This window comes from Podarcis erhardii (genome assembly GCF_964252035.2).
Source record: "Podarcis erhardii genome assembly, chromosome: 12".
NCBI lineage: Eukaryota > Metazoa > Chordata > Lepidosauria > Squamata > Lacertidae > Podarcis > Podarcis erhardii.
The window spans coordinates 23,220,288-23,247,682 of record NC_138513.1 but is presented as its reverse complement, the minus strand read 5'-3'; the positions used below and the strand labels follow the sequence as shown (position 1 = coordinate 23,247,682).

The window sequence follows — 27,395 nt, the reverse complement described above, 5'->3', positions numbered from 1 at the left end:
TTACCCGGAACGCTTTGCGGGACTTAAGCGCTGTCGTGGCGTTTGTGGGGTGATCTGTGTCTGGCGAAAGAGTTTCGTAAAGCTCCCCCACTTTTCCCCGGCTGAGTGTCGGAAGAAGGCCGGCTTCGAGAGGGGCCCGCGGGTCGCAGGAGCGAGGCTTCACCGCGTCTCCTCCCCCGCCCCACGCAGAGCGAGGATGAGGAGGGCCGGGCTGGGTAAGTGGGGCGCAGGTGGGGAGTCGGGCCTAGGCGGCCTCTGGGGGAGAGAGGCCTGTTGCTAGGGCCCCGGCTGGTTGCTAGGGACCAGCATCCCCTTCTCCAGAAGGGTCCTCAGGCTAACCCTTCCTTTTGCTGCGAGGGCAGTGTTTTCCTCTGGGGGAAGGGCTTGGGGTGCAGGAGGGAGTTGGGGGTCCCATCAACTCCTGGCGGGGGGGGGTGACAGGTTACCTTTCTCAGTAAAGTGTCCCCTGCTCTTTGCAGGGCTTACTCCCGAGTAATTGTGCGTGCATGGAATGGGCAGCCTGGACGAGAAGAGACGTGTTGTAACTTACTCCTTGGTGTTGTCTGCTCCAGTCGGGGGTTGGGCCTGGAAGCTCAGCATCTCTGCAGTTGTTATCAGAACCCCCCTGCGTCTTTTTGCTTAGGCACCGGAGCTTTATAACTTGAGTGGTGGATCTCTACGGTGCCACCTGTTTCCTGTGATTCATGTTGTGCTTTCGTTGAATTACAGCTGTGATGGGAGAATTTGTACTTCAGTTTCACTTTTTGAACCGAGATTCGAGTTCACTGGTAGTGATAAGTAATCTAACGTTCTGTGATTGGGTAGTAACTGTCCCTACTTAGTGAAATTTAAATAAAAATATTTTCCCACACCAGGATCAGAAGCTTCATGCCTCTGAATACCATTTGCTGGACTTCCCACGGGCATCTGGTTGGTTGCTATTAGTAATATGAGTAATAACACATATATTCTACCTTTACTTCAAGGAGCACAAGGTGGTGCACATGGTTCTACCCACCCTCCATTTTATCCTCACAACAACCTTGAGAAGTAGGTTGGACTGAGAGTCCATGACTGGTCCAGGGTCATCCAGTGAGCTTCACAGCTGACTGGCAATTTGAGTGTCCTAGTTTGACACTAATCACTACACGCTGGTTCCCAGGAGAAGCAGGATACCAAATTAGACAGGCTTTTGCTGTGTAGAGCAGAATAGCATTTATTGCATTAGTACATAGACCACAGGAGAAGTTTTCCTTTGTAATCAGTAAGTAAGTATGGAGAAGGATGTCTTTGAACAAGGAGTTTTATTCAACATCTTTGGGTGGGTGAATCCATATTTTGTACTGATCTTCCAATGCTATTTTCCCCAAAACTTGTTGGTGCGATTGTTTCCAACAATATAACTGTTCTCTTTCTAGCCAGTGGGGTGAGATGCCATCCCACTTCTTTTGACACAGAGTTAATAGTGTCTGTCTTGGCCATTCCTCTTCCTTTTCTCTCTTATATTGGGCACTGGTTTCAATATGAACTGGCAGTGTCCAAATCTTTTGTCACAGAAATCCTTTCAACTAGTAGTTCCAGTGCAGAAACAATAAAGTTTTTTGAGAGGTGCTCACTCTATATGTGCACACAAAATCCCAGATTCAGTCCCTGGGATCTCCAGGTAGAACTGGAAAAGACCACTGGCTGAAACCCTGGAAGGCCACGACCAATCACTGTATTGTAATTTACTGAACTAAAAGGACCAATGGACTGACTCTGGATAAGACCCGTTTCATTGTTTCCAGGTCTAGTAGCAGTACTATGAAAACAGCAGCATTTCCCATATGGATGCTCCACATGCAGCCTGGTCTTCATCAGGTTAATCATGTCCCACTGAGTGTTGTGAAATTTTCTTCCTAGCAGTGAGTTCTGTGAAACAAACTCCCACTCTTTGACCTGTGACCCTTTGTGATATTTTTCCGTTTGTCAGCAGCTCTTTGGTGGGTGAATGCTAATTTTCATGGATAAGACAGAAAATACCATTTACTGTTACAATGGTAATGTCACGTAATGGGCAGTGAACCCGCCTAATTTGAACAGCAAACTAATGGATAGCTAGGGTATTCGGCAAACTCTTAGTCCCTGTAGAATAATTAGGGACTTACACAGAGTTGCCCACACAGTAATTTGGTTATAACGCATTCTGCACAATGAGGTGTTTTCTTCCCTCTCTTGTCTCCTCCTGTCCCGCTGAGTGTTGTGAAATTTTCTCCCTAGCAGTGAGTTCTGTGAAAAAAACTCCCACTCTTTAACCTGAGAACCTTTGTGATATTTTCCATTTGTCAGCAGCTCTTTGGTGGGTGAATGCTAATTTTCATGGATAAGACAGAAAATACCATTTACTGTTACAATGGTAATGTCACGTAATGGGCAGTGAACCCGCCTAATTTGAACAGCAAACTAATGGATAGCTAGGGTATTCGGCAAACTCTTAGTCCCTGTGGAATAATTAGGGACTTGCAGAGTTGCCTGCACAGTAATTTGGTTATAACAAATTCTGCACGATTAGGTGTTTTCTTCACTCTCGTCTCCTCTTTACACCTTTCTTCCATATTTGGATTGATTTGTCAAAAAAAATTCTCTTTGCAGTGCAGAAACAATTTGTTTCAGGTGTGGGGAACCTGTGGCTCAGGGCCCAGTTGCAGCTCTCTAGGCCTGTCTCTCCAGGTTACACCTCCTTGTTAACCACATCCCTCACCATCCCTACTTTGCACCTTCATTAAGTGTTTTGACTTGGTTGGAATGTATCTTTGAACTCTGATAATGCTTCTTGCTTGCCTGGAGGGGAGGGGAGATAGTGGTGTGTGTGAGGAAACCAGTCTACTGTACAAAGTTAAAATTTACCTTAGTTGCTCCACTCACCTTTGCCTCTGATCCTGCCTACCACTGATGTGTGATGTCAGAAGGTTGTCCAGAACACATTGCAGCCCTTAGGCCAATGAAAATGGTTCCCCATCCCTTATTCATTTATTATTTTCTTTATATTCCACCTTGCCTCTAAGGAGCTCAAGAGACAAAGACTGGCCCATGGTCACAGAGTGAGCTTCATGACTGAGTGGGGATTTGAACCCTGGGCTCTTAGGTTCTAGTCCAGCATTCCCACATCTGGGCATCACAAAGTTAAACAGCTGTCTTCTTGGCTTACTAGCATGGTTCCTTGTTTGAGTGTAATGCTAAGCTAGGGATTCTGAGAGAACATTCCACATGCATCACAGCTGCGTAGACCCCTAACTGAGCCAGACCCCTTGTATTTAGGTGGAGGAAGGTAGAAGAACTCTGAGAAGGGTTTCTGCTCCCAGAATAGTCATATGGGAGAAGATGGTCCTTAAGCTACGCAGGTCCCAATCTGTTTCAGATGTGATCACCAGCACTTTGAAGTATGCCCAGAGATGGACTGGCAGTCTGTGCAGACCTGGCAAAATAAGATCCCTCTGGGCTGTCTCAGACTACCAACAGCGTAACCCATTGAAGTTTCTGGCAAGTCTTCAAAGGCAGCTCCCCATACAGCATATTGCAGTAGTCTAATAAACATGTTATCAGGACATGGATAACTGTGGCCAGGCTGTCTGTCCAGGAGCAGTTGCAACTAGCTTCCACTGGCTGTGCAAGGTCTATCAGGACCACCAGGCTACAAACTTGCTCCAAGTGAAGAGTGCAGCCTCATCAAGAGCAGGTTCAATCTCATCTCCATTCTCAAATGATCCACCCATGGATGAAAACTGAGGAATCTTACCTCTTTATTAGCCCTCATCCAGTCCATTACAGTTTCCAAGCACTGATTCAGCACTTCCACCGCCTCACCTGACTGATGAGAAAGATAAGTAGAGCTGAGTTTCATCAGTGTACTGATGACCTCATTCCAAATCTCAATGAGTTCTCCAAGGAACAAAGGAGGGGGTAGTTTTTCTCCCGTTTGCTAGACTGTCTTATGAGGAATTAGTAGCACCTCACTGATATTGCTGCTTTTTAATCACACAGAACTCAGGTGTGAGGATATTTTCTTTCCTTTCATGTTCTTTTCTCTTGGGATCTTTGTGGTAGGAGTGTGGGGCAGGGACACTTGCTTCTGGTGATCAGGTTTGTGGATGTTTGAATATTGCAATTGTGAAATTGCTAAGTGTGTAATAGAAGTGTCATCGGTGGATTCAAGAAACATTCTTGTGGGAGAGATGCAGTTTTGAGTCATTGTCTGAAAGTGACAGCTGAGATTCTAGAAGAATCTGACTGTGGTTTGTATGTTTCGTCAGTCATAAAACAGAAAACATCTGGGTTAAGACATCCCTAGGGTGTGATACGTAACTGAACTTTGACTGAGTAAAGTAATTATTTGATATGCAGCTTCCTAAGAAAAGTCAGTGAGCTGGTCTACAAGTTACATAATGAGTATCTCTGATATCTTTCGTTCTAGCCACTTGTAAATATCATTCCAGCTAAACTCTGTGCATGGAAATCTCACAGGAAAATTAATACACACACACAAATAAAACAAAACTCGTTATTTCACTTTTGTTATTGGGAGGCAAATAGTCTTCCAGGCCATAAAGTTTTCAGTAAACTGGCAGAGTGTAAAGCATCTGTAATTAATTTTGGCACTCCCACTTAGAGTGGGATAGGCTTACAGGCTTATAAACTTTGCAATTATAAACTTTACAATTCTAAACATTGGATTTTGTATTTAATTATTGTTCTGACTGATTTGTTTGTTTGTTTTTATGTGGGAAGAATAATGCAGATCAACCAAAAGGAACGTTTGAGCTAAGGATAATGTTGGCAACAAAATGCAGTCTTCTGCAATGTTTACATTAGATGGAGTGATATAACACTTGCAGTTACATCACTTGTGGTCTTTGTTGCACAGTCATTGCTCTTTAATGCAGGAAAAAAGTCAAACGTACTTGCTATCTTTTTGCCTGACAGTTTTGTCTTTTTGTGGTGTCTGTTTTCGGAAAAGACAGAATCTCATTAACCAGTCTGTTGAAAGTTGTGGTAATGTCCGCTTCCAAAAGTCTCCTTAAAGTGGTGGACTACAGATTAAAGCACTGATTAAAACTGGAAATAAATTAAGGCCAGTTAAAATTGCCAATAATTATTCTAAACAGTACATGTTGTATTTTCAGTTTATTTGGCTACACCATGGATTTTCTTTCAGATGTGCACATAACAGCTTGTGTGTTGACTAGGGCAGCTTGTACTTTCATTGTGTTGAAAAGGAGTTCCTTGCTCATTCTAGTCTGGTGACTCCTATGACTTGCATGTTCGGAGACTTGAATGTATGCAGCAGAGCTTCCAATTTTGTTTCTAAGCAGCTCTGCCATGCCATATTGCAGGCACTGAAGAGAGTTACAAACAGTACTTCCTTAAATCGTGAAGGCTGGGGGTGAGGAACCTGGGGCCAACAATACATTGTTGGGCTTCAGTTCCCAGCACTCAGCCAGCATGGCCAATGGTCAAGAATGATGGGAGTTGCAGTCCAGCAAGAGATGCCACTAATGGCCTTGTTTTTGCATTTGTGTGACACAGCATGAAGCAACTGCTCTCTCTCTCTCTCTCTTTGTGTGTGTGTGTGTGTGTGTGTACATGTATGAAATATTTACAGCATGGATTTGGGGTTTTTTTAAACACTTAAAATCTGTGCTGTAAAAATGGATATTGTTGCATGTATCTCTGGCTGTATCCATGGCTGTCCACTAATTGTTGTAGTGTAGTAAATTATCTTCTGAGCCATCTGGTAGCATTTGAATGTACATGAGGAATTCATTCAGATATGAGTCTCTGTTCAAGTATAATCAAGATGGTGCAACAGGAGATGATCCAGCAAGGCATTAGCATTCTGGAAGGTGAAAGAAAGAACAGTGATGGACCTGGATGTTTGTCAGGATGAAAGCTGTGGGAATGGGAGGTGGTTTTGGACTGTTCAGTCATTTTTGAATGATATACACTTCTGGATCCAATGGTTCCTTTGGTTTGGAATTGTATGTGAAAATATACACTTCTGGATCCAATGGTTCCTTTGGTTTGGAATTGTATGTGAAAAAGTTTTGTGGGGAGACATTTGGTGGAATAGGTACATTTGTTTGTGTTCCCTTCATCTCATTTCTTCATACACTTTGGGTCTTCATCTCATGTAATACCAAAGCCTGCCTCAATCTCTTTAGACAGGTGTACTAAAAGGAAATTGCTCTTCCCCCTCTAGAAATCCTGTTTGTTTTGTTTTTTGCTCTATTTCTGGGGTCTAAACTGATGTCCTTCTCAGGTGAAGCAGCTGCTGGCGGCAATTATGGCTACAGCAACAGTGGGTACAGTGTATTTGAGGAAGAAAATGAGAAGTTAACGGAAAGTTTGCGTTCAAAAGTCACTACCATAAAATCAGTAAGTATATTATTACAGAAGCATTAAAATTGATGGCAGTACATAATGCTTACTCAATCAGGGTAATAGCAATATAGTCGCAAAAACTGAGACAGCTTAATTGAATTTGGGCAAAATATTGCCCATCAGAAGGCCTAGTGGACTCATTCGTGGAACAAATTTTCCGTCTAATTGGATTTGAGCTCCTGCTGACCTTTCTGGCTAATCAAGATATTAGTTACAGGTTGGGAAAGCAGAAGCTCTGCTTATTTGGCACACCGTGACTAAGGGTTGCACTCCCAAAGGACTTATAAGTCAGCAAGGTCAGTTAACCGGCCTACCAGTAAACCACCAGGCTAAATTATTCCTGTTCCAATGGAATAAACATAGCTAAATGGGCTGTGTCAAAGCAAGACAATTCTCACCCCCATCAGCCTATGTTATTTGAACCACAGTGTGTCATGTGAGAGCAAGGGTGCTGCAGATAAAGTACAGTAAATCTAATTTGATTGGGCATTGTACACCGAAGGGAAGGTAACTGTGCTCTACTGCAGGTTTCCCCAACCTGGTGCCCTCCATATGTTGTTGGACTACCACACCCATCAGGGAACCAGGCTGTACAAGGCTGCACTATAGCACATCTCTTATAGCATAAATATGGAGGTGGTTTAAAATACTCAAGTAGAATGAAAACAAAAACTGGGGTATGTTAAATAACTTGAAGCATCTCATATCAAGAAATAAAGAAATTTGAACAAAAGATTTGTAACATGACACTACAAAATGTCAATACTCGGCTTTAGTTGCTGTTAGTTTGAGAGAAGTTTTATACAGTATCTGAAAACCATAGACTAGAATTTACTATTATCTTTTAGAATATTTTTAGAGTTGCCTGTATCTTGGATCTTTAAGATGATTCCAGAAAGCATATTAGCTACGTTTGATGTTTCCCAAAGAAACTTAGTTTTGCATGATGTAATCCAGTTAGCAGTATGGGATCACAATCTTCTTTTTCCTCATAGCTTTCCATTGAAATTGGATCAGAAGTTAAACAGCAAAATAAAATGCTAGCTGAAATGGTATGTATATGATTAAAGTATTCAGTTCCTTTAGATGAATTTAGAATTTGTTTAACTCTCTGACTGATAAATTTAGTTGCACATTCTTTTCTGAAATGTGTTGGGTTTTAATTTTTTTAATTTTTTTTTAATAAATCTGTAATTTTGAATTCTATTAATAGATGTGCTTTTATTTCCAGGAAAAAAATTCTAGGTATCAATGCTTCAAACATTTTCATGTTTACTTAAATTATTTTGTGATTTCTCTCTAGAATTTGCATCAACGTCAAAATATGCCTATAAATTTTGTGGTGTGCCTGGCCATAGTTTTCTTAATTAAAAAAGAAAAAGCGCTCTTTTCTGGTCAGAACTACACATGCAGAATCTGACTTTCCCCACCTGCATGGTGAACCATGTTGTCAATTGGTGCCCTTCCCTTTCCAATTTCATAGGTGAAGCTGAGCTTGGGGAACCCTTTCTAAAAAAGTAAAAAATTAATTGCTCGTATGTTTGGGAGGAAGAGCTAGAGTCAGACTCCCTCTCCCCCTTAAACAGATGATTGGAAGGAGTTTGACTTTGGAAAGTGGCTTTGCAAGCAGAGTCTCTAAAAGTCCCTTTGCACACATGCTGCTTTTGGATCATGGCAAAGCTGTTTATTTATCACATTTATATTCCACCTTTCCTCTAAGGAGCTCAAGACAGTTTGCATGGTTGTCTTTCTGCCCCCACCCCCAAATTCTCACAGCAACTCTCAGGTGCCATTCTTTGCAAGTTCAGTGTTGCAAATTAAAATTAGACTAATTTCCTACTTTGTTACTACAGGACAATGAATTTGATACAACCAGTGGATTTCTTGGTGCCACGATGGGTAGACTGAAAACACTCTCCAGAGGAAGCCAAACAAAACTCTTATGCTACATGATGCTGTTCTCACTGTTCGTTTTTTTTGTAATTTACTGGATTATTAAATTGAGGTGATGCATATTCTCCAATACGAGATGATTTGCGCCACGTCAAGATCCTAGAAAGGTATCTGTGAAAAATCAACTATTTTTTGTAAACTGCATTAAGTATTAATGCGTGTGGTTTCTCAATGATTATCAGGCCAGAACTACTTCTATTTTTAAAACCCTTATTTTGTAGGGTTCTTAAATTGAATTCTGCTCAAGGCTGAACACTTTGTAGAGCCCCCACCCCAAAAAGAGAAGTTACATTGTGGAGTGAAGTGTATATATTAAGAATGACATGAAAATGATTTTTTAAAAAATGTCTAAAAGCACCAGTTCTACTTTCCAAATACCACTAACAATAAAATGAATGAATTGCATTTGACGATGCTGTAAAGTTATACTCAGTTGTTGTTGTTTTTTAATGAAGTACATGATCGTGGCAAAGTACCGTTAAGCCTCGTGGTTTCAATGGGAAAGGTCAGCATGTGCTTAACTTTGGCTGGATTGTGTCCACGGCAGTTTGTTCATTCCTGCAGTTAGAATTTGCATTAACCAGAACTGTTAAAAAGAATGGCCGAGGTGTGAAGTTGCTAATTTTCTCAGTTTCTTAAGCTGCCTTGTGACTGTGCTTTTTTGTGGTGTTAGGGTTTCAACAAAATATGGTCCAACCCACAAAGAGTGAGCGTGAAAGTGGGCTTCTGTGTCTGGAACTCTATGGTTCTTGTGTCCCGTTCATTGAATCATGGAGCTGAGAGGTCCTTCCAATGTAATCCTCTTCTACAGCATCCCTCATAGGTTGGCACCCTGCTCCTGCTTAAAAGCCTCCAATGAAGGAAAGGCTACCACCTTCTGAGGTAGCCTGTTCCATTGTCAATCAGCTTGTATCGCCAGGAAGTTCTTCCTGCTTAGTCTAAATCCTCTTTTTTTGGGGTTGTTCTAATCCACTAGTTTTAATTCTGGACCAACAGAGACTAGATTTGCTCCATAATCTTTGTGACAACTCTTCGGATATTTGAAAATAGCTATCGTAACATATCTTGCTTGTCTCTTCTCCGGGGTAAGCTTCAACCTAACTTTCCACCTAGCACCTGGGCTCCTAGTCCCTTACACACACACACCCCTTCATTGCCTTCCTTGGAACGCATTCTGGTTCATCAGGATCCTTTGTGAATGGCAGTGCCCAGAACTGGACCCAGTACTCTAGATAAGGCCTGACCAAAGCAAAGTAGTATCATTACTTCTTGCAATCTGGATACAATCCTTCAAGACAACTTGGAACAACAGTTGCCTTTTTAATTGCCTCACACTGCCAACTCATGTTTATTTCTTTTCACGTGTTGAAACCAGTCCAGAGTGCACATCTGGCTAATTCCGCTTTCTCTTTCATCTGTATCATGAATCTCAACATAGCATCGCCTCTTCTCCCAAGCTCCCACTGCTTCCATCTCCTCAACCAATTCTTCCTTATTGATGAGACTTGGGTCTAGGGTAGCTGGTTCTCCTTGCCTTTTCTTTCATCTACTAAAAGATGAAATTGTCAGCAAGACGGGAATTTCTTAAACCTTTCAGTCTTAGCAGAGCTTAGGAGTGGCTCCCCCTGGAGGGATGAGCCACAGCAGCACTGCTTCCGCTTACTGGGAGGAGTAAGGCAATGTTGAGGATGGCACCATTTGGTGCACTGGTGCAGCCAATCCAGCACTCAGCTGCCTTACCTCCTAGTAAGCGACAGTGACGCTGCAGCCGGGAGGCTGTTGCTGCAGCTCTGCCCATTGGGTGAGGCGCTCTTGGCAGAGTTCGACTTGCAACAGATATTCAGTTGTTTTATGTCTCCTATTACTATGTCTCTCCTCTTTGAAAGCTGCCTAATCTGATCTAGGAGACCATCCAAATCTTTGCCAGCATTAGCAGTTCCTGCAGTTGGTTCCAATAGGCTTATAGTTCTGTGTCCCTCTCTGGGTTAGGCAAAATGGTTGCAAATCAAAATAATGCTACATTATTTATGTTTTCATTAGTTAAACCTTGATACATAGACTTACTGGTTAATATAACAGCAAAAGCTCCTTATACTTTCCTGGGTGCCAGTCTCATTGAACTTTTTTGGATTTACTTCTGAGTTGATATGCATAGGACTGCATTATAAATTGCTAGCCTCATTTGCTTTTTTCTGGCAGAATAAACTATTTTCTAATGCTGTAGTCTTCAGCCTTTTAAGACCTGGGCCCCACCTTTAACTTGATGCACATCAGAACCATTTTCTTATTAAGGTATATTTACATGGTGCCAGGGCTGCTGTTGCAATCCACCTTGGATTAGGCCCAACCCACGAGTATGAAGAGCAGTGTACTAGACTAGGAAGATCTGATCAAAAGTTATGACTTAGCCAGGTTGTTGAAATATTGTACAAGCATATTTGTAAGCTTCAGGGGGGGAAACAGAGCACAAAAATATTTGGAGCTGCTGTGATGGCTACATTCTTTCTGAGAAGTAATGCCAAATTGATTAATTCAGTACAAAATACTTCCTGAATATGGAAATTCCCTACTTCGTCAGCCAGTTTCCTGGGACAGCTGCAGGACAAGTGTGAGGCTGCAGCAGTGAAGTAGTTTCCCAGCAGATTACATGGTCTCACGGTAGCCAGATTTGTGGGAGCTCTTTAGGAGATATGGGGCTTTCACCTTGGCAGGCTGCCATTTTTGCGGAAGTCAAGAGGGTCTCATCTTAACACAGTTCCACTATTTTAGGAAATGGAATGACCTGGAGCAATGGATTGTGGAATTGTATTCGCTAGAGGTGAATGATGATTTTTAAAAAATAAATAAATCTCTAGATTGCAGAAATGGTAGAGTGTATACACTGAGGGATCTTGTGATGGCCAACTCAGTTGTACTGCATCTGATCTTTGATAAGATGGGTTGCATGATCCCATTAACAAGGGTTGAGAAGAGGGCTCAGGTCATGAAAATTTGCCATTCCACCAGCTCTATAAATACATGGCACCAGGGCTTTTTATGAGAGGGTAGTCAAGGGTACGCAGTACTGGCACCTCTTTTTTTGTTGTTAAAACATGCGGCACTTACTGTAACAACTTCATGGTGAGCACTGTGGAAGAGAGCACTGCAAGGCACCGTATTGGCAGGAGCAAGGATATATTGATGCATTCATGTGCTTTAGAACTCCTTTCTGCAGATAACTTTCAATATTTGTATTTTTAAAAAAATACTCAAATGAAATGTGTCATGAGTTATATTGTTATAAAATTTAAAAATGGCTGCAATTTACGGAAAAGAGCACTTCCATTGTTGTAATTCTTAGAAATGGTGGGGGGAATCCTATCCAAAATTCATATATCCACAGTGACTCTGCTGAAGTAGGTTAGTGACTGGCCCAAGTTTACCTAGTGAGCTTTGTGTCTGTGTGAATTTGAAGCTTCCCAATCTAAGTCAGGTAACTCGACAGCTAGAAGAAAGGGAGAGCACAGTTTACCAGCCCAAAGGCCTTTGGGGCAACAGTGCCTACAGCTTTCTGGGTAGAACATCATGGTCAGAGGGAGACCAACTCAGATCCCATTCAGAAGCTTGTGAAGAAGCAACTGCTGCAATGCTTCTTTTCCTCTTCCCCTCACCAATCTACATTTCTTCTGCATCCCTCTGTTACATTGTGAGCCTGTGGGCAGAGAAGGTCTCATTTTTTAATATCTGTATGGCACTTAGAAGATGTTAAAAATCACCCAAGTGCTTAATATTAAACGATGCTGGCTTAAAACCCACTTCAAAAAAAATGTGGGTGGCTGGGGTTGGGGTTGGAGAAAGCCACCTGGGGAAGAAAAAACATACATAAACCTAGAATTTGACACTCATGTTGAACTGTTTGTTAAATATTTTTTAAAATCCTAGAACTGCTGCCTCACCTACAGTTTATAAGAACAGAAAATTTGATCTTACTCTTTCTTCCAACGTTGTTATTTCATCATTAGTTTTTTTAAATGAATGAATGAATTGATGCATCGTTCTTGTTTTGCAATCATAAAACTCAATAAATATTTTTAAAAACAGTTCTGTGGTAGAGAAAATAACATGAATTTAAAACTCTTGGTATCGAGCTGTCACAACGGTAAGACTTGGAGCTGGGTAGGCAAGTCCTGAGACCTCCCACTTCTTGACTGAGTGTTTGTTTGATCATTAGAATATTGGGGCACCTGGGCACTCGTTCTATTGTGACTATGGTTCTTGCCCCTTTTTTTCTCTTCTCTAGCCAGTCCTTCCGACTCTGACAAGCCGAGCAGGTGAGACAGACTAACTGTGTGTTGCTGCTTCAGTCCCTTTTGCCCAGGAGCTCCAGACTTAGGATTTAGTAGGCTGAGAGTAGGGCAACTAAATAGCAAACTGAGGGGGGCAAAGGGATATTTCCTACCATGGCTACTACCCCCGTCCGTCTAGCCTGATGAAGGCCAGTCACATGGACACAAAAGGGGCAAGAGATCAAAACAAGTCCTTTTTAAAGCAGGTAAGCTTTAAGATAGCAATGTGCAATGCGTATTGTGAGGGGTGAAAGTTATTATTATGAAAGCCCATCATTTGTGAACTGTTTCAGGATCTGAATTGTCTGTCATAAATGTAAACTGCATGCCTCACTCTTGCACTGTCCAGATGGGTAAGGCTTTGTTTTTGCTTTAGACAAAATAAATAGTACGAGCCAGTTCTTCAAAATTTAAAAATATTTTTTATTCAGCTTAGTACCGAGCCAGTGTTTGCAACTTATTGCAAAGTCAATTACCACTTCTTGATTGTCAGATGTGTTAACAAATTACACTAATTTAGCCAACCAGATGGAATTTTAGGGGGTTTGCTTTGAAACATGTTCTGTGAATTACCCATTTTAATTGTCTCCTTGCTGAAAACAGCTACGCTAACAATAAACCTAAACAATTACTCTGGAGCAGCCTAGATATGTGCTGTGCACACAAAGGTGTGCAATCAATACTTTGTTATTCCAATTGAGGAATTGCCGGAAGCCTCCCTTGGAGCAGAGAGGATTCACACAGACATTTAAGAAACTCTATTGGTATTTGAAGTTTTTCTTGACACATGATGAGGTTCTTCTATTATATGGAATTTAAAAGCAAATAAGAAACAATTGCACTTCTACAGCAATTAAAAGCAGGACCAGAAAAAACAATCTTTCACCAGAAGCTACTGCTCAAAGCTCTGGCTTTTGTGACATATTTAAAATGTTTTAGCTTTGTAAGAATAGCCAGAGAAATAGTCCATCTCTGCCCAACCAGAGAGTGAGTATAGGTCATGCCATATAATATTTGAGGTAAAATAAGGTTGCATGTGTTTCTGGCAATGATTAGGTATGTTATTACCATATAAGGCACAATCCCAGCAACATGAATGTTAAGAACATTCAAGGTAAGTAACTCTTAGAACAGATCTTTTGGATATTTTTTCCTCACAGAATCTACCCAATTCAGCTTACTGAAATGTAAACAGAGATCAACAGGAGTCCTGGGAATTACTTCTTTGGTAAGATGCCCATGTACTTGCATATAATGGAAAGCATGACCTCATCAGCACCAGCTCCTATGGAGAGCAATCTAGAGTCTCTGCGAAGGAAAAACAAAGCAAACATAACAATGGCAAAACGAAGATTGTCCCATCTGGCAACTTTTAAACACAACTGCAGTTAGGTGTTCTTATTACTGCATAGAATGTTAGGTTCTGAAAGAAGTTACCTTCTGCCCAATTAAATTAATGAGCCAATAAGTCACTGTTTAGTTTAAAATGCAAATTGACTCTTTGGAAATGGAAACTCTTCAGCCGATCCTCAGTATCATGTAGTCAAAAAGCAACTACACACAGTCAGCCCTCATTTTTCTAGGGAAAGGCTGGCTGGAATGCTTGACAAGAGCATTCCACAACTTTTTCTTGCAGATCCCTCCTCTTGCTTTAATTTCTTACAAGCATGGGGAAGGACTGTGCCTCAGTGGTATGCTCTGCATGCAGAAGATCCCCGAGTATCTCCAGGTAGAGCTAGCAATTTCCTGTCTGAAATCCTGGAGAGCCTTTGCCCCGTCAGTGTAGACAATACTGAACAGGATGGACCTATAGTCTGACTTGGTATATGGCAGGTTCCTGTGTTCCTCAGGGGAAAGCTCTGAATATTTAACCCTCTGTGCCCATGGTGGCCGCCCAGTCTTTGAAGTGAATGGGGAAACTTACCAACTGAATATGCATGCCTCCTCCCATATGAAAGAACTGCTGGGTTGAAGTATGTGGGTTGAAATAACTACAGTAGCTGGTCAAATTAATTTGTCCAAGCAAGTGGGATTTCTAAACTACTTGCATGAGAAACACAATCTTTTAAAAAAATGTGCACTTGTGGTAAGTGACACATACCCACAAACAATGTGTCCATTTGTACAATCACATAGCCAAGATATTCCATGAAAACTCTTGTATAAGTAAAAAGAGTGACACAGAGAAGGAAGTTGATAAACAAATCCCAGAGCGTGGCAATTGAGGTAAGCAGACTTTTTGTAAATTAATTCTTCCACAGCACTAGGGGAAAAATGCTTCCATAGCCGAGAGCAATTTGGAAAGGTTGATCCAAGAATAGGACAGCTGACGGACTTGCATGGTGCCTGACTAAAGTATTCCTCTATGAAGCAACTTGCAGCCCAAACGCAGCAGCCAGATGCTATGGGATATGATGGCTGTAGTAATGCAAACTGACCTATGCGTCAGACGCTTACCAAAGGCTGTGCAGCAGAAACATCACCAGGGAGTGAGGTTAAGGGTACATGCTGCTCAGTTATGAGAGAGAAATTTCCCTACTGTGACAACGTCATTGACAACAGTCATAAAGTCTGAGCAAAAGTAGCAGCATTTATCGAAAAGCTTTCCATGTCCCCAGAAAAATAAAATGTAGTTCATTCTATGACTACGTAATGCTGTATATCTGGTGAGGGCGGGCGGGCAAGGGTGGATGAGGAATGAAGTCAATCTCTGACTTTCATTTGGGAAAGCAAAGAACAGTTTTTCTAAGAAATTTACCAAATATTCTTGCAGAAAGGAAGAATAGAAAGTCAGGGAGGGGACTGTCTGTAGCATTCCTGCTACCGCCCCTTCAGCCTGGCCAGGATTCAAAGACGGATACTTGCACATACAACTGGAACTTTATAAATTGCTTTTGGCTGAAGAGTTTCAATTCCCAAAAGTACAATTTGCATTTGAAACTAAACAGCAAACAAAGGTCATGATCTTTGCTGAAAGACCGATGCTTTGCAGCTGGCTCATAAATGGACTTAAGATAGAACAGGTAAAGAAAGTCCTTCAGAAAGTCTTTCAAGCCAATGGCGACTGGAAGGCACAAGCAAAATTGGCTGATCTGACAGCCCAAAAGAATACTTCTGCCATTTTTTTTAAAAAAAAACAACCATACCAGAGGAGTTAATAATTTATGTAATGAGGTTGTTTCAGGCCAAATCACTAACCCAGCTCTTATATGATGGCCCCGACTCTAGTTTTACACGTCTGGAAGCAATTCATTCTAAATTTCTGAGGGATATTCTTCAAATAGAAGGAGGAGGGCAACCAAAATGGTCAAAGGCCTGGAAACGATGCCTTATGAAGAACGGCTAAGGGAGCTGGGCATGTTTAGCCTGGAGAAGAGGAGGTTAAGGGGTGATATGATAGCCATGTTCAAATATATAAAAGGATGTGACATAGAGGAGGGAGAAAGGTTGTTTTCTGCTGCTCCAGAGAAGCGGACACGGAGCAATGGTTCCAAACTACAAGAAAGAAGATTCCACCTAAACATTAGGAAGAACTTCCTGACAGTAAGAGCTGTTCGACAGTGGAATTTGCTGCCAAGGAGTGTGGTGGAGTCTTCTTTGGAGGTCTTTAAGCAGAGGCTTGACGACCATATGTCAGGAGTGCTCTGATGGTGTTTCCTGCTTGGCAGGGGGTTGGACTCGATGGCCCTTGTGGTCTCTTCCAACTCTATGATTCTATGAAATACCCCATTGCATGCCAAATGCTGCCTTGTGTTGAGGTCAGCCTTCAGAAGGCCATAGCCGGGGCTTGCCTTGCCATTTTCAACTCTGCCTGAAGCTCACATTCCATCCCACTCACCCTTCAGGATGGCTTTCCGTCTATATGGGTTAAGCCAACCCACAAATGCCAGCTATATGGATTATCCCTGGGCTCCCTCATCCCTCTGGGACATGAAAAGGCTGGAGTGGCTCTCAAACGGCCTACTGTAAGATGTTGAATGGCAGCGCAATTTAGGTTCAACCTCCAACCACACTGACTGACAGAGCACTCCAGCCACTCAATAAGCCAACTCTCTATACTCTAGGTCAAAAAGCATTGCGGAGCTTTTGTTCTGGCATGCCTAAATGCTATTCCCTCAGCAATGCTGGAGGCAAGCTACCAAGACTGCAAGTGCCCATGTGCTTCTGGAGAGGTTGAGTTGGCAACCCATGTCCTCCCACACTGCTCTGTTTATGGAGATCTGCTGAAACTTCACTGAACCCCTCTTATCTGCCAGGTCAATCAGATGCATTTTTAGGTCCTCCTTCTCTCAGACCAAAATGCATCAATCACTCTTAGGGTGGCAAAGTACTGTGTTGCAGAAAGCAACACACACCAGGAACTGTTGTTAATTTTTTTTTTTTTTAAATAATATTTATTAAATTTTCCAATAAAGACATACAAATGCAAAACAACTACAATAAAAACAAACACAAACAAAAAATAACAAGTATAATTTCAAAACTTATTTTCTCAACCTTATTTCCCCGACTTCCTCATACCTCACCGTTTTGTATTCTAATTTCATTATTCCATCAGCAAATCCCTTCCCTTATTTCCCAAATTTATTTTTTTTACTAATTCCATTTCTTTTCTTACTTTAATATCTCTGAAAACCAATATTTTTAAATCCATGTCAATCTAACATTCTTTAATCTTGTAATATTTATTAAGATAGTCCTTAAATTTCTTCCAATCTTCTTCCACTGTCTCTTTCTCCTGGTCTCGGATTCTGCCCGTCATCTCTGCGAGTCCCATGTAGTCTGTCATCTTCATCTGCCATTCTTCCAGAGTGGGTAGATCTGATGTCTTCCAATACTTTGCAATAAGGATCCTTGCTGCTGTTGTGGCATACAAAAACAAAGTTCTATCCTTTTTTAACACCACATGGCTTACCATACCCAGGAGAAAGGCCTCTGGTTTCTTCAGGAAAGTGTATTTAAACATCTTTTTCATTTCATTATATATCATTTCCCAGAAAGCCTTAATCCTTGGGCATGTCCACCAAAGGTGAAAAAATGTACCTTCATTCTCTTTACATTTCCAACATTTGTTATCTGACAAGTGGTTAATTTTTGCAAGCTTCACTGGGGTCATGTACCACCTATATATCATTTTCATAATATTTTCTCTCAAGGCATTACATGCCGTGAATTTCATGCCGGTGGTCCACAACCTTTCCCAGTCAGCGAACATAATATTATGACCAATATCTTGTGCCCACTTGATCATAGCTGGTTTAACAGTTTCATCCTCCGTATTCCATTTCAGCAGCAAGTTATACATTTTTGATAAGTTTTTAGTATTGGATTCTAACAATTCTGTTTCCAGTTTAGATTTCTCCACCTGGAAACCAATTTTCTTGTCCATCTTGTAAACCTCCATTATTTGATAATAGTGAAGCCAATCTCTGACTTTATCCTTTAGTTTCTCAAAACTCTTCAATTTAAAATTACTACCCTCCTGTTCTAAAATTTCCCAATACCTCGGCCATATGGACTCCATATTGAGTCTTTTCACAGCTTTTGCCTCCATTGGTGAAAGCCACCTTGGAGTTTTGTTCTCCAGTAGGTCTTTATATCTAATCCACACATTATACAATGCTTTTCTGACAATATGACTTTTAAAACCTTTATGAATCTTCACTTTGTCATACCACAAATATGCATGCCACCCAAAAAAATTGTTAAAACCTTCCAAATCTAGAATGTCTGTGTTTTTAAGAAGCAGCCAATCCTTCAACCAGCAGAAAGCTGCTGATTCATAATAAAGTTTCAAATCTGGCAGGGCAAATCCCCCCCTTTCCTTTGCATCAGTTAGAATCTTAAATTTTATTCTGGGCTTTTTGCCCTGCCAGATAAATTTTGAAATGTCTCGCTGCCATCCCTTAAAACACTCCATCTTATCAACAATTTGCAATGTTTGAAACAAAAATAACATTCTAGGCAATACATTCATCTTAATTGCTGCTATTCGGCCAGACAAAGAAAGTTTCAAGTTAGCCCAAATTTCTAGATCTTTTTTCACTTGGTTCCAACATTTCTCATAGTTATCTTTAAACAAGTTCACATTTTTAGCTGTCATATTAATCCCCAGATACTTTACGCTCTTAACCACAGTTAGACCTGTTTCCTCCTGAAACTTTTCCTTCTCTCTTGCTGTTAGATTTTTCTCTAATACCTTAGTTTTTAATTTATTTAATTTAAATCCTGCCACTTGGCCAAACTCTTGAATTAATTCTAAAACCCTTTTCGTACTAGATTCCGGCTCTTGCAATGTAAGTACCAAATCATCTGCAAAAGCTCTCAGTTTATATTGTCTCGCTCCGACCTGAACCCCTTTAACCAGCTGGTCTTTTCTTATCATATTCAGCAAAACCTCCAGGACCGAAATAAACAACAGTGGGGAAATTGGGCACCCCTGACGTGTCCCTTTTTCTATCTTAAGTTCTTCTGTAATGACATTATTTACAATTAGCTTTGCTCTTTGTTCAGAATAAATAGCGCCTATACCGTTTTCAAAACCTTGGCCTACCCCCATCCCATGGAGATTCTTCTTCATAAATGCCCAAGAAATATTGTCGAAGGCTTTCTCCGCGTCCACAAATATCAGAACAGCTTTTGTATTTATATTCACTTCTAGCATTTCCAAAATGTCTATTATGTTCCTTACATTATCTGATAAATGTCTTTTCGGGAGAAAGCCCGATTGATCCCTATGAATCTCCCCCATCAAAACTTTTTTCAATCTTTTAGCTAGAATGTCAGCAAAAATTTTGTAATCCACATTTAGTAAAGATATTGGGCGGTAGTTCTTCAATTGGGTCTTTTCAGTCTCTGTCTTCGGTATAAGCGTGATATAAGCCTCTTTCCACGTATCAGGTGCTTCTTTCCCCTCAAGAATTTCATTGCAGACTTCCTTCAATGGTTGTATTAACCATTCTTTTAAAGTCTTATAATATCTGGAAGTCAGTCCATCAGGTCCCGGAGATTTGCCTATTTTCATATTTTGAATGGCATCTTCTATCTCTTGTTCGGCTATTTTCTGATTCAGAAGTATTTTGTCTTGACATGAGATTTCCTTCATCCCGTTTTTCTTCAAGAATTGTTCTATATCAGTCTCTTTTTCTGGCCCTTGTGCATATAGTTGTTTAAAATATCTCTGGAAGCAGCTTCTAATTTCACTTGGATTGTTAATGTTCTTTCCGTCCACTTCTAAATTTGTCACCGTATTTAATTTTTGTCTCTTCTTCAATTGCCAAGCCAAGAATTTCCCACATTTATCGGCAGATTCAAACGTTTTCTGTCTCATTTGTTTAATTTTCCATTCTATTTCTTGATTCATTAATTCCATATATTGAATTTGATATAATTTAATTTCTCGCAAGATCTCCTGAGACTTTGGTTTTGATCTCAATTTCTTTTCTCCTTCTTTGATCTTTTCTAAAATCTTATCCTTTTTCTCATTTTGGCTTTTCTTCTTTATTGCATTTTGTTGTATCAAGAAACCTCTCATAACCGCTTTGCTTGCATCCCAGATTATTCTTTTTTCCACATTTGTCCTCATATTGATTTCAAAGTAGTCTCTTAGTGTTTTTTGGGCCTTTTTGCAAAATTCTTTATCTCTAAATAAAGAGTCATTCATTCTTCATCTAAATGTGCCAGCTGTTGTTTGATTCGTTTCCATCTTCATGGCATTATGGTCGGAGCAAGTCTTTGGGCAGATTTCTACTTTTTTTATCTTCGATGCCAGTCCTCTAGTAACCCATATTTGGTCAATTCTAGTCCAGGTCATTTTAGCTTCAGAGAAAAAGGTTCCTTCTCTTTCAAGGGGATTTTTTAATCTCCAAATATCAACTAAGTCCATATTGTCAGTCATTTCAAAGAATGTTTTTGGTAGCCTTCCGTCTTTAGAAATTACCTGTCTTTGCGCTTTGTCCATGTTTGTGGATACAACTCCATTCATATCTCCCATCAAAATTATATTTAAGTCCATGTAATCCAACAAAATCTCATGTAGCTTTTTGAAAAATTCAGATTTGCCTTCATTTGGTGCATAAATTCCTACAATCAGAAATTTCTGACCTTGTAACTGAATTTCGATTGCGAGATATCTTCCTTGTTCATCTTTAAATATTTGTTTCGGCATCAATCTATCCTTTGCATATATAACCACTCCTCTTTTTTTCACTCTGTCTGATGAGATAAATTCATGTCCTAATTTTTTATTGATGAGTAGTTTTCTATGTACTCTTGTCACATGTGTCTCTTGCAAGCAAATCAAGTCCAATTGTTGTTTCTGTAAAATATGAAAAACGTTCTTCCTCTTCCGAGGAATGTTCAAGCCATTGCAGTTCCAACTCAGTAATCGCAAAGCCATGATGAGATTATTTACTTACTCCTCCTACTGCTCCCAATTTTTGCTCTTCATCTGTTGGTGGCTGTAGTCCAAACGATAAGTTTGCCACGTCCAGTAGTCCTTTTCCTGATGTTACTGGCTCTTCTCCAAGCTCTGCTTCCTTCACTAGGTCTTCTCCGTAGTCTCTCAGGAATTTATCTTTATCACTCGGAGTCTTTATTCTGACCTTCTTTCCTCTGTACTTAAAAGATAAGCCTTGGGGGAATTCCCACCTGAAAAAGTTTCTGCTTTTTTTCAGTAGTACAACCAGTTCTTTGTAGTCCTCTCTTGCATCCAAAATGGCCTTTGGGATATCTTTAAAAATCTCCACATAAGAATCTTCAATTTGCAATGTATTTTGATAATGCAAGTTTAAAATTTTATCTCTTTCTTCCTTTGATCCCAAAGTAATCAAACAATCTCTTGGTTTATTCTTTTTTTGTCTTATTCCAAGTCTGAATGCACTCGTAATCTTGAGCTGCTCCCCCTGCAGGCCTTCTTGCCAATAATCAAAGAATTCTTTTGTAATAAAGTCCGCCAAATTGTCCTGTTCACTTTCTGGGACAAATCTTAATCTTAGGTTACGATCCCTCCTTTGAAGGTCTATCATCGCAAAGGATAAATCATGGTCCGCCAGTTTCTTTACAACCGGTGGTATTTTTCCCTGTGTTTCAGTTGCAATCTCTCTTGCCTCCTCAGCAATTTTTCGTGTAGTAGCTGATTCCTCCAGAAGCTTTCCAATATTTTGAGCATTGGCAGAAACTTGAGTTCCCAATTCTTTTAAGCTGGAGGTATTCAAGTCCAGCTTTTTTGCGATCTCAGCTACTTGTTTACTTGTGTCAGTCCCTTGTTTTGTTAAAAATTCCAAAGATTCGTTTATTTTTCCAAGAACTTTTGTCAAAGCGTCTTCTGTGGACATAGCTTTAGGTTTTGTTTGCGAGGCTGCAGCTGCTCCTACAACTGAGGCCCTTCTTGACTGTGTAGTACTGTATGTTTTGCCGGATCTGAGGTTTTTCTCCTGAGCCTGGTCTATTTTTCCTTTTCCATCTGCCATGCCACTATCAGCCAGGCCAAGGTCAGTCCCACACTCCTAGAATTGTTTTTGCTAGTAAATTTCCAGTGGCTCAGCTTCTAGTTGCTTAGTTGTTTCTCACAATGCAACAAAGTCTCCTCTAGGGGGGGAACTCACAACTTAGATTTACAGTACACAGCTCTTGCAACTAATATAATGTTTCAAAGTTCCCCCTCCATCTCTTTTACCAGAGAAAAAATCCCCAGTTCCAGCACTTTTTTTTTTTTTAAATAGTTTCCATATGTAACAGTCCAGGTAGAGTCCTCAACAATGTATCTTTTCCAGTTACTTTCCAGGCTCACTTCCTTAACAGTTCAAAATTTCCCTTTTAAAGAGCAGTCCGCTCCCAGGATAACAAAGGCAGTGGATAAAATTCTATTCTTCCCTTTCATGCAGGTCAAATAGTTTCAATGACAGTTCTCCCCCACCGCTCCTGCCCGCTAAGTGGGGGGGTATTTTGCTTTTAGGCAATGGATTTGTTATTCAAATATAATCCTCAAAGGTTTCAGATTAAAAATCTCTTTGCTCTCTTGTCTCTACAATGCTGTAAGGCAGACTTCCCTTTTGTACCTTTCCCGTGGTGGCCAGTCTTTTAATCTTTACGATCCAATTCAAGTCTTTAAATCTTTACTCTTTAAAATCCAATTTAAACTTTTGATCCTACTCACGAGTAGATGCTTTCGGAGTCAATTTGCAGGAAGAAATCAGCGCTCTCCGATAATGGCGACGCGGCTTCGCTCTACAGGCTGGGTGACGGCTCTCAGCACCGCGCTCCCCCCGACACCACTCCGTAGCCTTTAAAAAGGCTCTTTCGCAGTTCGGAGGGGTCGTGATGGTGCCCGCCGAGCCTCCTTGCTTACAGGCTTCTCCACCTGTAATTTTTAAGGGTCCCCGCTTCGCCGTAGCGGCAGGACCCGAACCCGCAGAGCAGACTTCTCCCGGAGCTCCGGGACAAGTCCGCCATTAATCGCTGGCGCCGACCGGAAGTCTCCTGTTGTTAATTTTTTTTTAATGCTGATGACCATTTTAATTCATTTTATGCTACTTTTATTACTTTGTTTTATTTCATTTCCCCCCTTCTTACATACATATGGATAATATGTTCTATGTACTCCTTACCCTGGTTTCTTAATGCTGGCCATTGACTGTAATAATAAACATTTGAACTAAACAGTGGCTTGCCTATTTAGCAGGAGTCTCGTGTGTGTGTGTATACACTTTTCTGAATTGCATCAATTGAGCTTAAAATATCAAATTGTGATGTACTGGTTAAAACAGGGTTGTGAAGAAATATGTTGGACACATGGATGTAATAATGTAATAAAGATACCTTCCCCATATTTATATTAACTCCAAGCATACAACACCTTGCCGCAAACCATTAAACCTCATTTAGCAATTAAAAAAATTACCAGTGGTATGCATCCTAAGAAACAAAACATTTAAATCAAAAGTTATTTCTTCTATCTATATATTGATCACAGAGTATTCACTCACCTGTACAGTCTGCTCACCAGCACCTCATTAGTGAACCCCATTCCTCCCCAGAACTGGAGACAACTATCTGTTAACTCCCGAGCCAGCCGCCCTGCCTTTAATTTAGCCATGGATGCAAATTTGGTCACATCATTGCCACAGATATACAGAGCTATAATAGAAAAAGACATAAAGAATGCATTTTAAGAATACCTATATGGATATTTTGTTTGTTAGGTTTTATAGTTTATATGTCTTTCTTCCATCATGGAACCCAAGGTGGCATACTTGCAGTTCGATCCAAGCAAAGACCACAGCAAGACCTGCTTAGCTTCAGCAAGATGGTGGCTTAATGTGTCTCCATGGATGATAAGGCTATTGATGGCTGCTAGCCATAATGGCTATGCATTACTTCCAGAGTCAAAGATGGGATTCACAGGTGGGGAGAGTGGTACTGAGCTCATGTCCTGCTTGTGGGCTTCCCAGAGGCATCTGGCTGGATGTTGCATGAGCTGGGCCTTTGATCTGATCCAACTAGCAGATAAATCCTAACAAAATAGTGTGGGGGTTTCCCCCCAATACTGTCTGTGCATGAATGTAACAGACTCCGGCTTGCACAACAGGACTTCACCTTCTCCTCCAGCCTGCAGTCTCCCGAGGACCCTCAAAATCTGCTCTGGAAAGTTGAGGGTGGGAATCTCCCCGGTCAAGCAGATATCTGAAGCAAAACTTCAATCCACTTACCAATAGCCCGATAGAGTAAAGATCGAAGGAGTTCCACCTCCGTCGCTAATTCTGCCAGACGAAAGTGCACTGTTTGGTTATGAAGTATTGGCTGGTTGAATGCCTTACGCTGGCGAGTATAATCAACCGTCTCTTGTATCGCATTTTCCAGTGGCATCAAAACTATAGGAATTGGAGAATGAAAGAGGAAGTGAGTTTAATGAATGACTTTTCCGCAAAGGTTATGAACCCTAACCCTTTGTATTTTACCGGAGAAGTGGCCCTAATGACAAGGGTAAATATGGTCGTGTGTGTGTGTGTGTGGCCCTAGAGCCTGTGGTTAAACAATGATGGCTTCGTTCTGACTTAGTTCACACACCCATGCGCATCGTTCCATTGCTCTTCTTCACAGGTGTTTCTGTGAATGGACCACTGAAAAGCATTGTGGGCGAGATGATGAGAGGGAAAAAATGAAAGTTTCACCTGTGACGACCCGTTCGCTCATGCAAGTCCTCAAGCAACAAACAATAATGTTCATTCACAGAGAGCCTGATTCACCAATTCAGGGTAGATTAACTTGCGACCTCCAAACATGTTAATGTTTGGAAACAGCTTTAAAGGAAATTATATGTCATATGTCTTGGAATGGATCACTAAGGTATTAATTTACTTACAGCACGTGTTTCCTTGAAAATAAGTCCTGCTCTGCTCTATGGTGTTTACTGCCTGGAAATGGCACTTAACACCCCATGGCTCATGCTAGCAGCTCTGAGAGACCCAAGGGGATGGGGGAATCCCATGTACACCTGCGTATAGGCTTGTTCACCTGTTAACAGTTCTAAGGAGAAATCTCAACCTGGGAAGAGTCCAATACTTTCTCTCAAGCAACCCTCTTAGTGTGGGGAAAGTGAATCAGGATATACTGTGTCTATTTGAACATTGTTACTCCTTTCTTTTCCTCTCTCCCCACCTCTCTTTCTCTCTCACTGTCACTCCTCACACACACAGATGCACACGCAACCCAAAAAAACCTCCCTTTTTCTTTCATTGCATGAGTTACATTTCATACTCAAATAAAATGTGGTTGCAGTCTGGTTTGGTTGTAAGTTTTATCTCATGGCAAGGGGCAAGGCCCATATCCAAGACTCTTACTGGCTTAAGATTCCCCCTTCTCCCCCCCCCCCAGTAGAAAGTGAATAGGTCCATCACTCAATGAGAATGGTAACTGCTCCTCACACTTCAGTCTTGCAGAACGCTCCACCTTTCACACAAGAAGATGACATTTGTGAGGTGTTTTCTGACACAGAAGAGAAGCTTGTGAGGAGCTTTGCATGTGTGTTAGAGCTTCTGTGGGACTCTGGATTGCGACGAAATAGAGCTTACAGTACTTTGTTCACCAAGAATTCACCCCAGGAATCTCAGCCAAATCCTATTCCCACTGAGCCACAGCAAACACCACTTTATAAACCATCACAGTGGCAAAACTGTTTTCAAGGGTTGAGAAGGGAGAGAATTCAGCTTAATCTTCAGCGTTAGTGCTTAAGAATCCATTAGTTGCAAAGCAACTGGAAACCTTCCTTTGTTAAGACGTTTTCATGTCCTAGACGAGTTCTCAGCCTAACACTGAAGGAAAATGACTCTTAAGTGTTACTGTGCCTCTGTGAACATTTGACACTGCCTGCCATTTTCAATTCCCCCTGCTGCTTCCGCACAACAAATGTGTAGCCAAAAATAGTTATTCCCAGCATTCATGTGAAAACATATTCAGCTTCTCAAGCTGAAGTTGCTTTGTTGCTATTTTACAGCTCACTTAGCAAACTCAGGCTTCACTTTGTCCAGGATGATGTGGCAGCGCCATGTCCCCTGGGTCCCTCCTGACATCAAACAGGCACCTTCACTCTGCTGGTCTACGCAGTGGCTGAAGAAACTTCTGTCTCAGAAAACCTATCCAGACGTTGTACTTAAATGTCTGGCTGATATTATATATGCTTTTAATTGGTTTGTATATTTTTGTCATGTTAATCATAGAATCGTAGAATTGGAAGGGACCACGAGGGTCATGGAGTCCAACCCCCTTGCAACACAGGAATCTCTTGCCCAGTGCGGCACTCAAACCCATAACCCTGAGATTAAGTCTCATGCTCTACTGACGTACCTGTTCTATATATAACTGCACTTATATACTCCTTGGATAATTTTATCTTATTTTTTATCAAGTGGTTTATAAATTTTCAAAATGAATAAAATACTTAAGACCTGTGTGCCCTGATAGAATTATTATTATTATTATTAATTACCTGCTCTTTGCTCTCAACATCCCAGGGTGGGTTACAATGTTATAACGCAGTGGTCCTCCTAGCGGTGCAGCAGTACAATTGCTGGCACATTTGCAAAGCTAAGCAGGGTCTGGTATGGTTTCAAATTGGGTGGGGGACTGTGTGTTGAGATTCCTGCATTATTGGACTAGATGACCCTGTCCCTTTTCAGCTCTACAATTCTATGACTGCATGAGTATTAACAAATGGTTTAAAACAACATAAAAAGGTCAAAATAAATAAATAAAATTATTTTGACTGCGTCAGACCAACACGTCTACCTACCTGAAAATAAAAAGAAAGCGTGTCCTAAAAATATGCAACTCAAGTGTCAAAAGGTCTGCTCTGAGTAGAAGCTGGTTGGCAGCAACCCAATAATACTTTGTTTCCCATAAGGACTGTAGAAGCAGAATTCAATCATTAATTTGTTGCACTTATTATAAGAACATATGAAAGTGATCTCTATAATAAAATTAAGAAAATGGCATTTCCAACAGGGAGTTTTGTTTTTGCTTTTTTAATCCATCGTAATGGCATTGTGAAGCAGATGGCAGTGCTATATGGGTAATAACAAATGCACTAAAAATCCTAGTTAAGGAAAGAAAAAAATGTTAATTTCTTAGTTTTGGGTGCTGAGCGAAGCAGAGGGTAAGATTAAGTGCTAGAAAATTCTACACATTTTCTAGGAGGTCCTTTTC

The 27,395-nt window shown here is 40.9% G+C and overlaps 2 protein-coding genes across 5 annotated transcripts in view; one reads left to right on the top strand and one right to left on the bottom strand.

Annotated features, from left to right (window-relative positions):
- BET1 (Bet1 golgi vesicular membrane trafficking protein) lies at positions 1-25,476 on the top strand. Of its 4 annotated transcripts, none has more exons than XR_014149903.1 (5): positions 1-215; positions 6,296-6,411; positions 7,413-7,469; positions 8,271-8,477; positions 24,795-25,476. XR_014149903.1 is itself a non-coding variant. In XM_081834019.1 (4 exons), exons 1-4 carry the CDS (start codon positions 197-199, stop codon positions 8,424-8,426), a joined length of 348 nt encoding a protein of 115 aa, XP_081690145.1. In that variant the 5' UTR covers positions 2-196; the 3' UTR covers positions 8,427-8,796. The 4 variants fall into 4 exon arrangements, 1 of the variants encoding a protein (XP_081690145.1); XR_014149904.1 differs by lacking the exon at positions 24,795-25,476 and adding an exon at positions 12,292-12,447; XR_014149905.1 differs by lacking the exon at positions 24,795-25,476 and adding an exon at positions 10,570-12,447.
- The window catches only part of LOC309353136 (putative acyl-CoA dehydrogenase 6), a 59,456-nt gene continuing 45,155 nt past the window's right edge, over positions 13,095-27,395 (bottom strand). Inside the window, exons 7-9 of the mRNA XM_081882282.1 lie at positions 24,404-24,565; positions 23,681-23,831; positions 13,095-14,003 (exon numbers count right to left, since the gene is read on the bottom strand). Coding sequence (XP_081738408.1) covers positions 13,913-14,003; positions 23,681-23,831; positions 24,404-24,565 — 404 coding nt within the window. The 3' untranslated portion in view covers positions 13,095-13,912. The remainder of the gene's footprint in view (positions 14,004-23,680; positions 23,832-24,403; positions 24,566-27,395) is intronic.

Coding starts and splice junctions, on each gene's coding strand:
- BET1 (XM_081834019.1), top strand. Junction 6,412..7,412: donor AAGTCACTACCATAAAATCA/GTAAGTATATTA, acceptor TTTTCCTCATAG/CTTTCCATTGAAATTGGATC. Junction 7,470..8,270: donor ATAAAATGCTAGCTGAAATG/GTATGTATATGA, acceptor TTGTTACTACAG/GACAATGAATTTGATACAAC.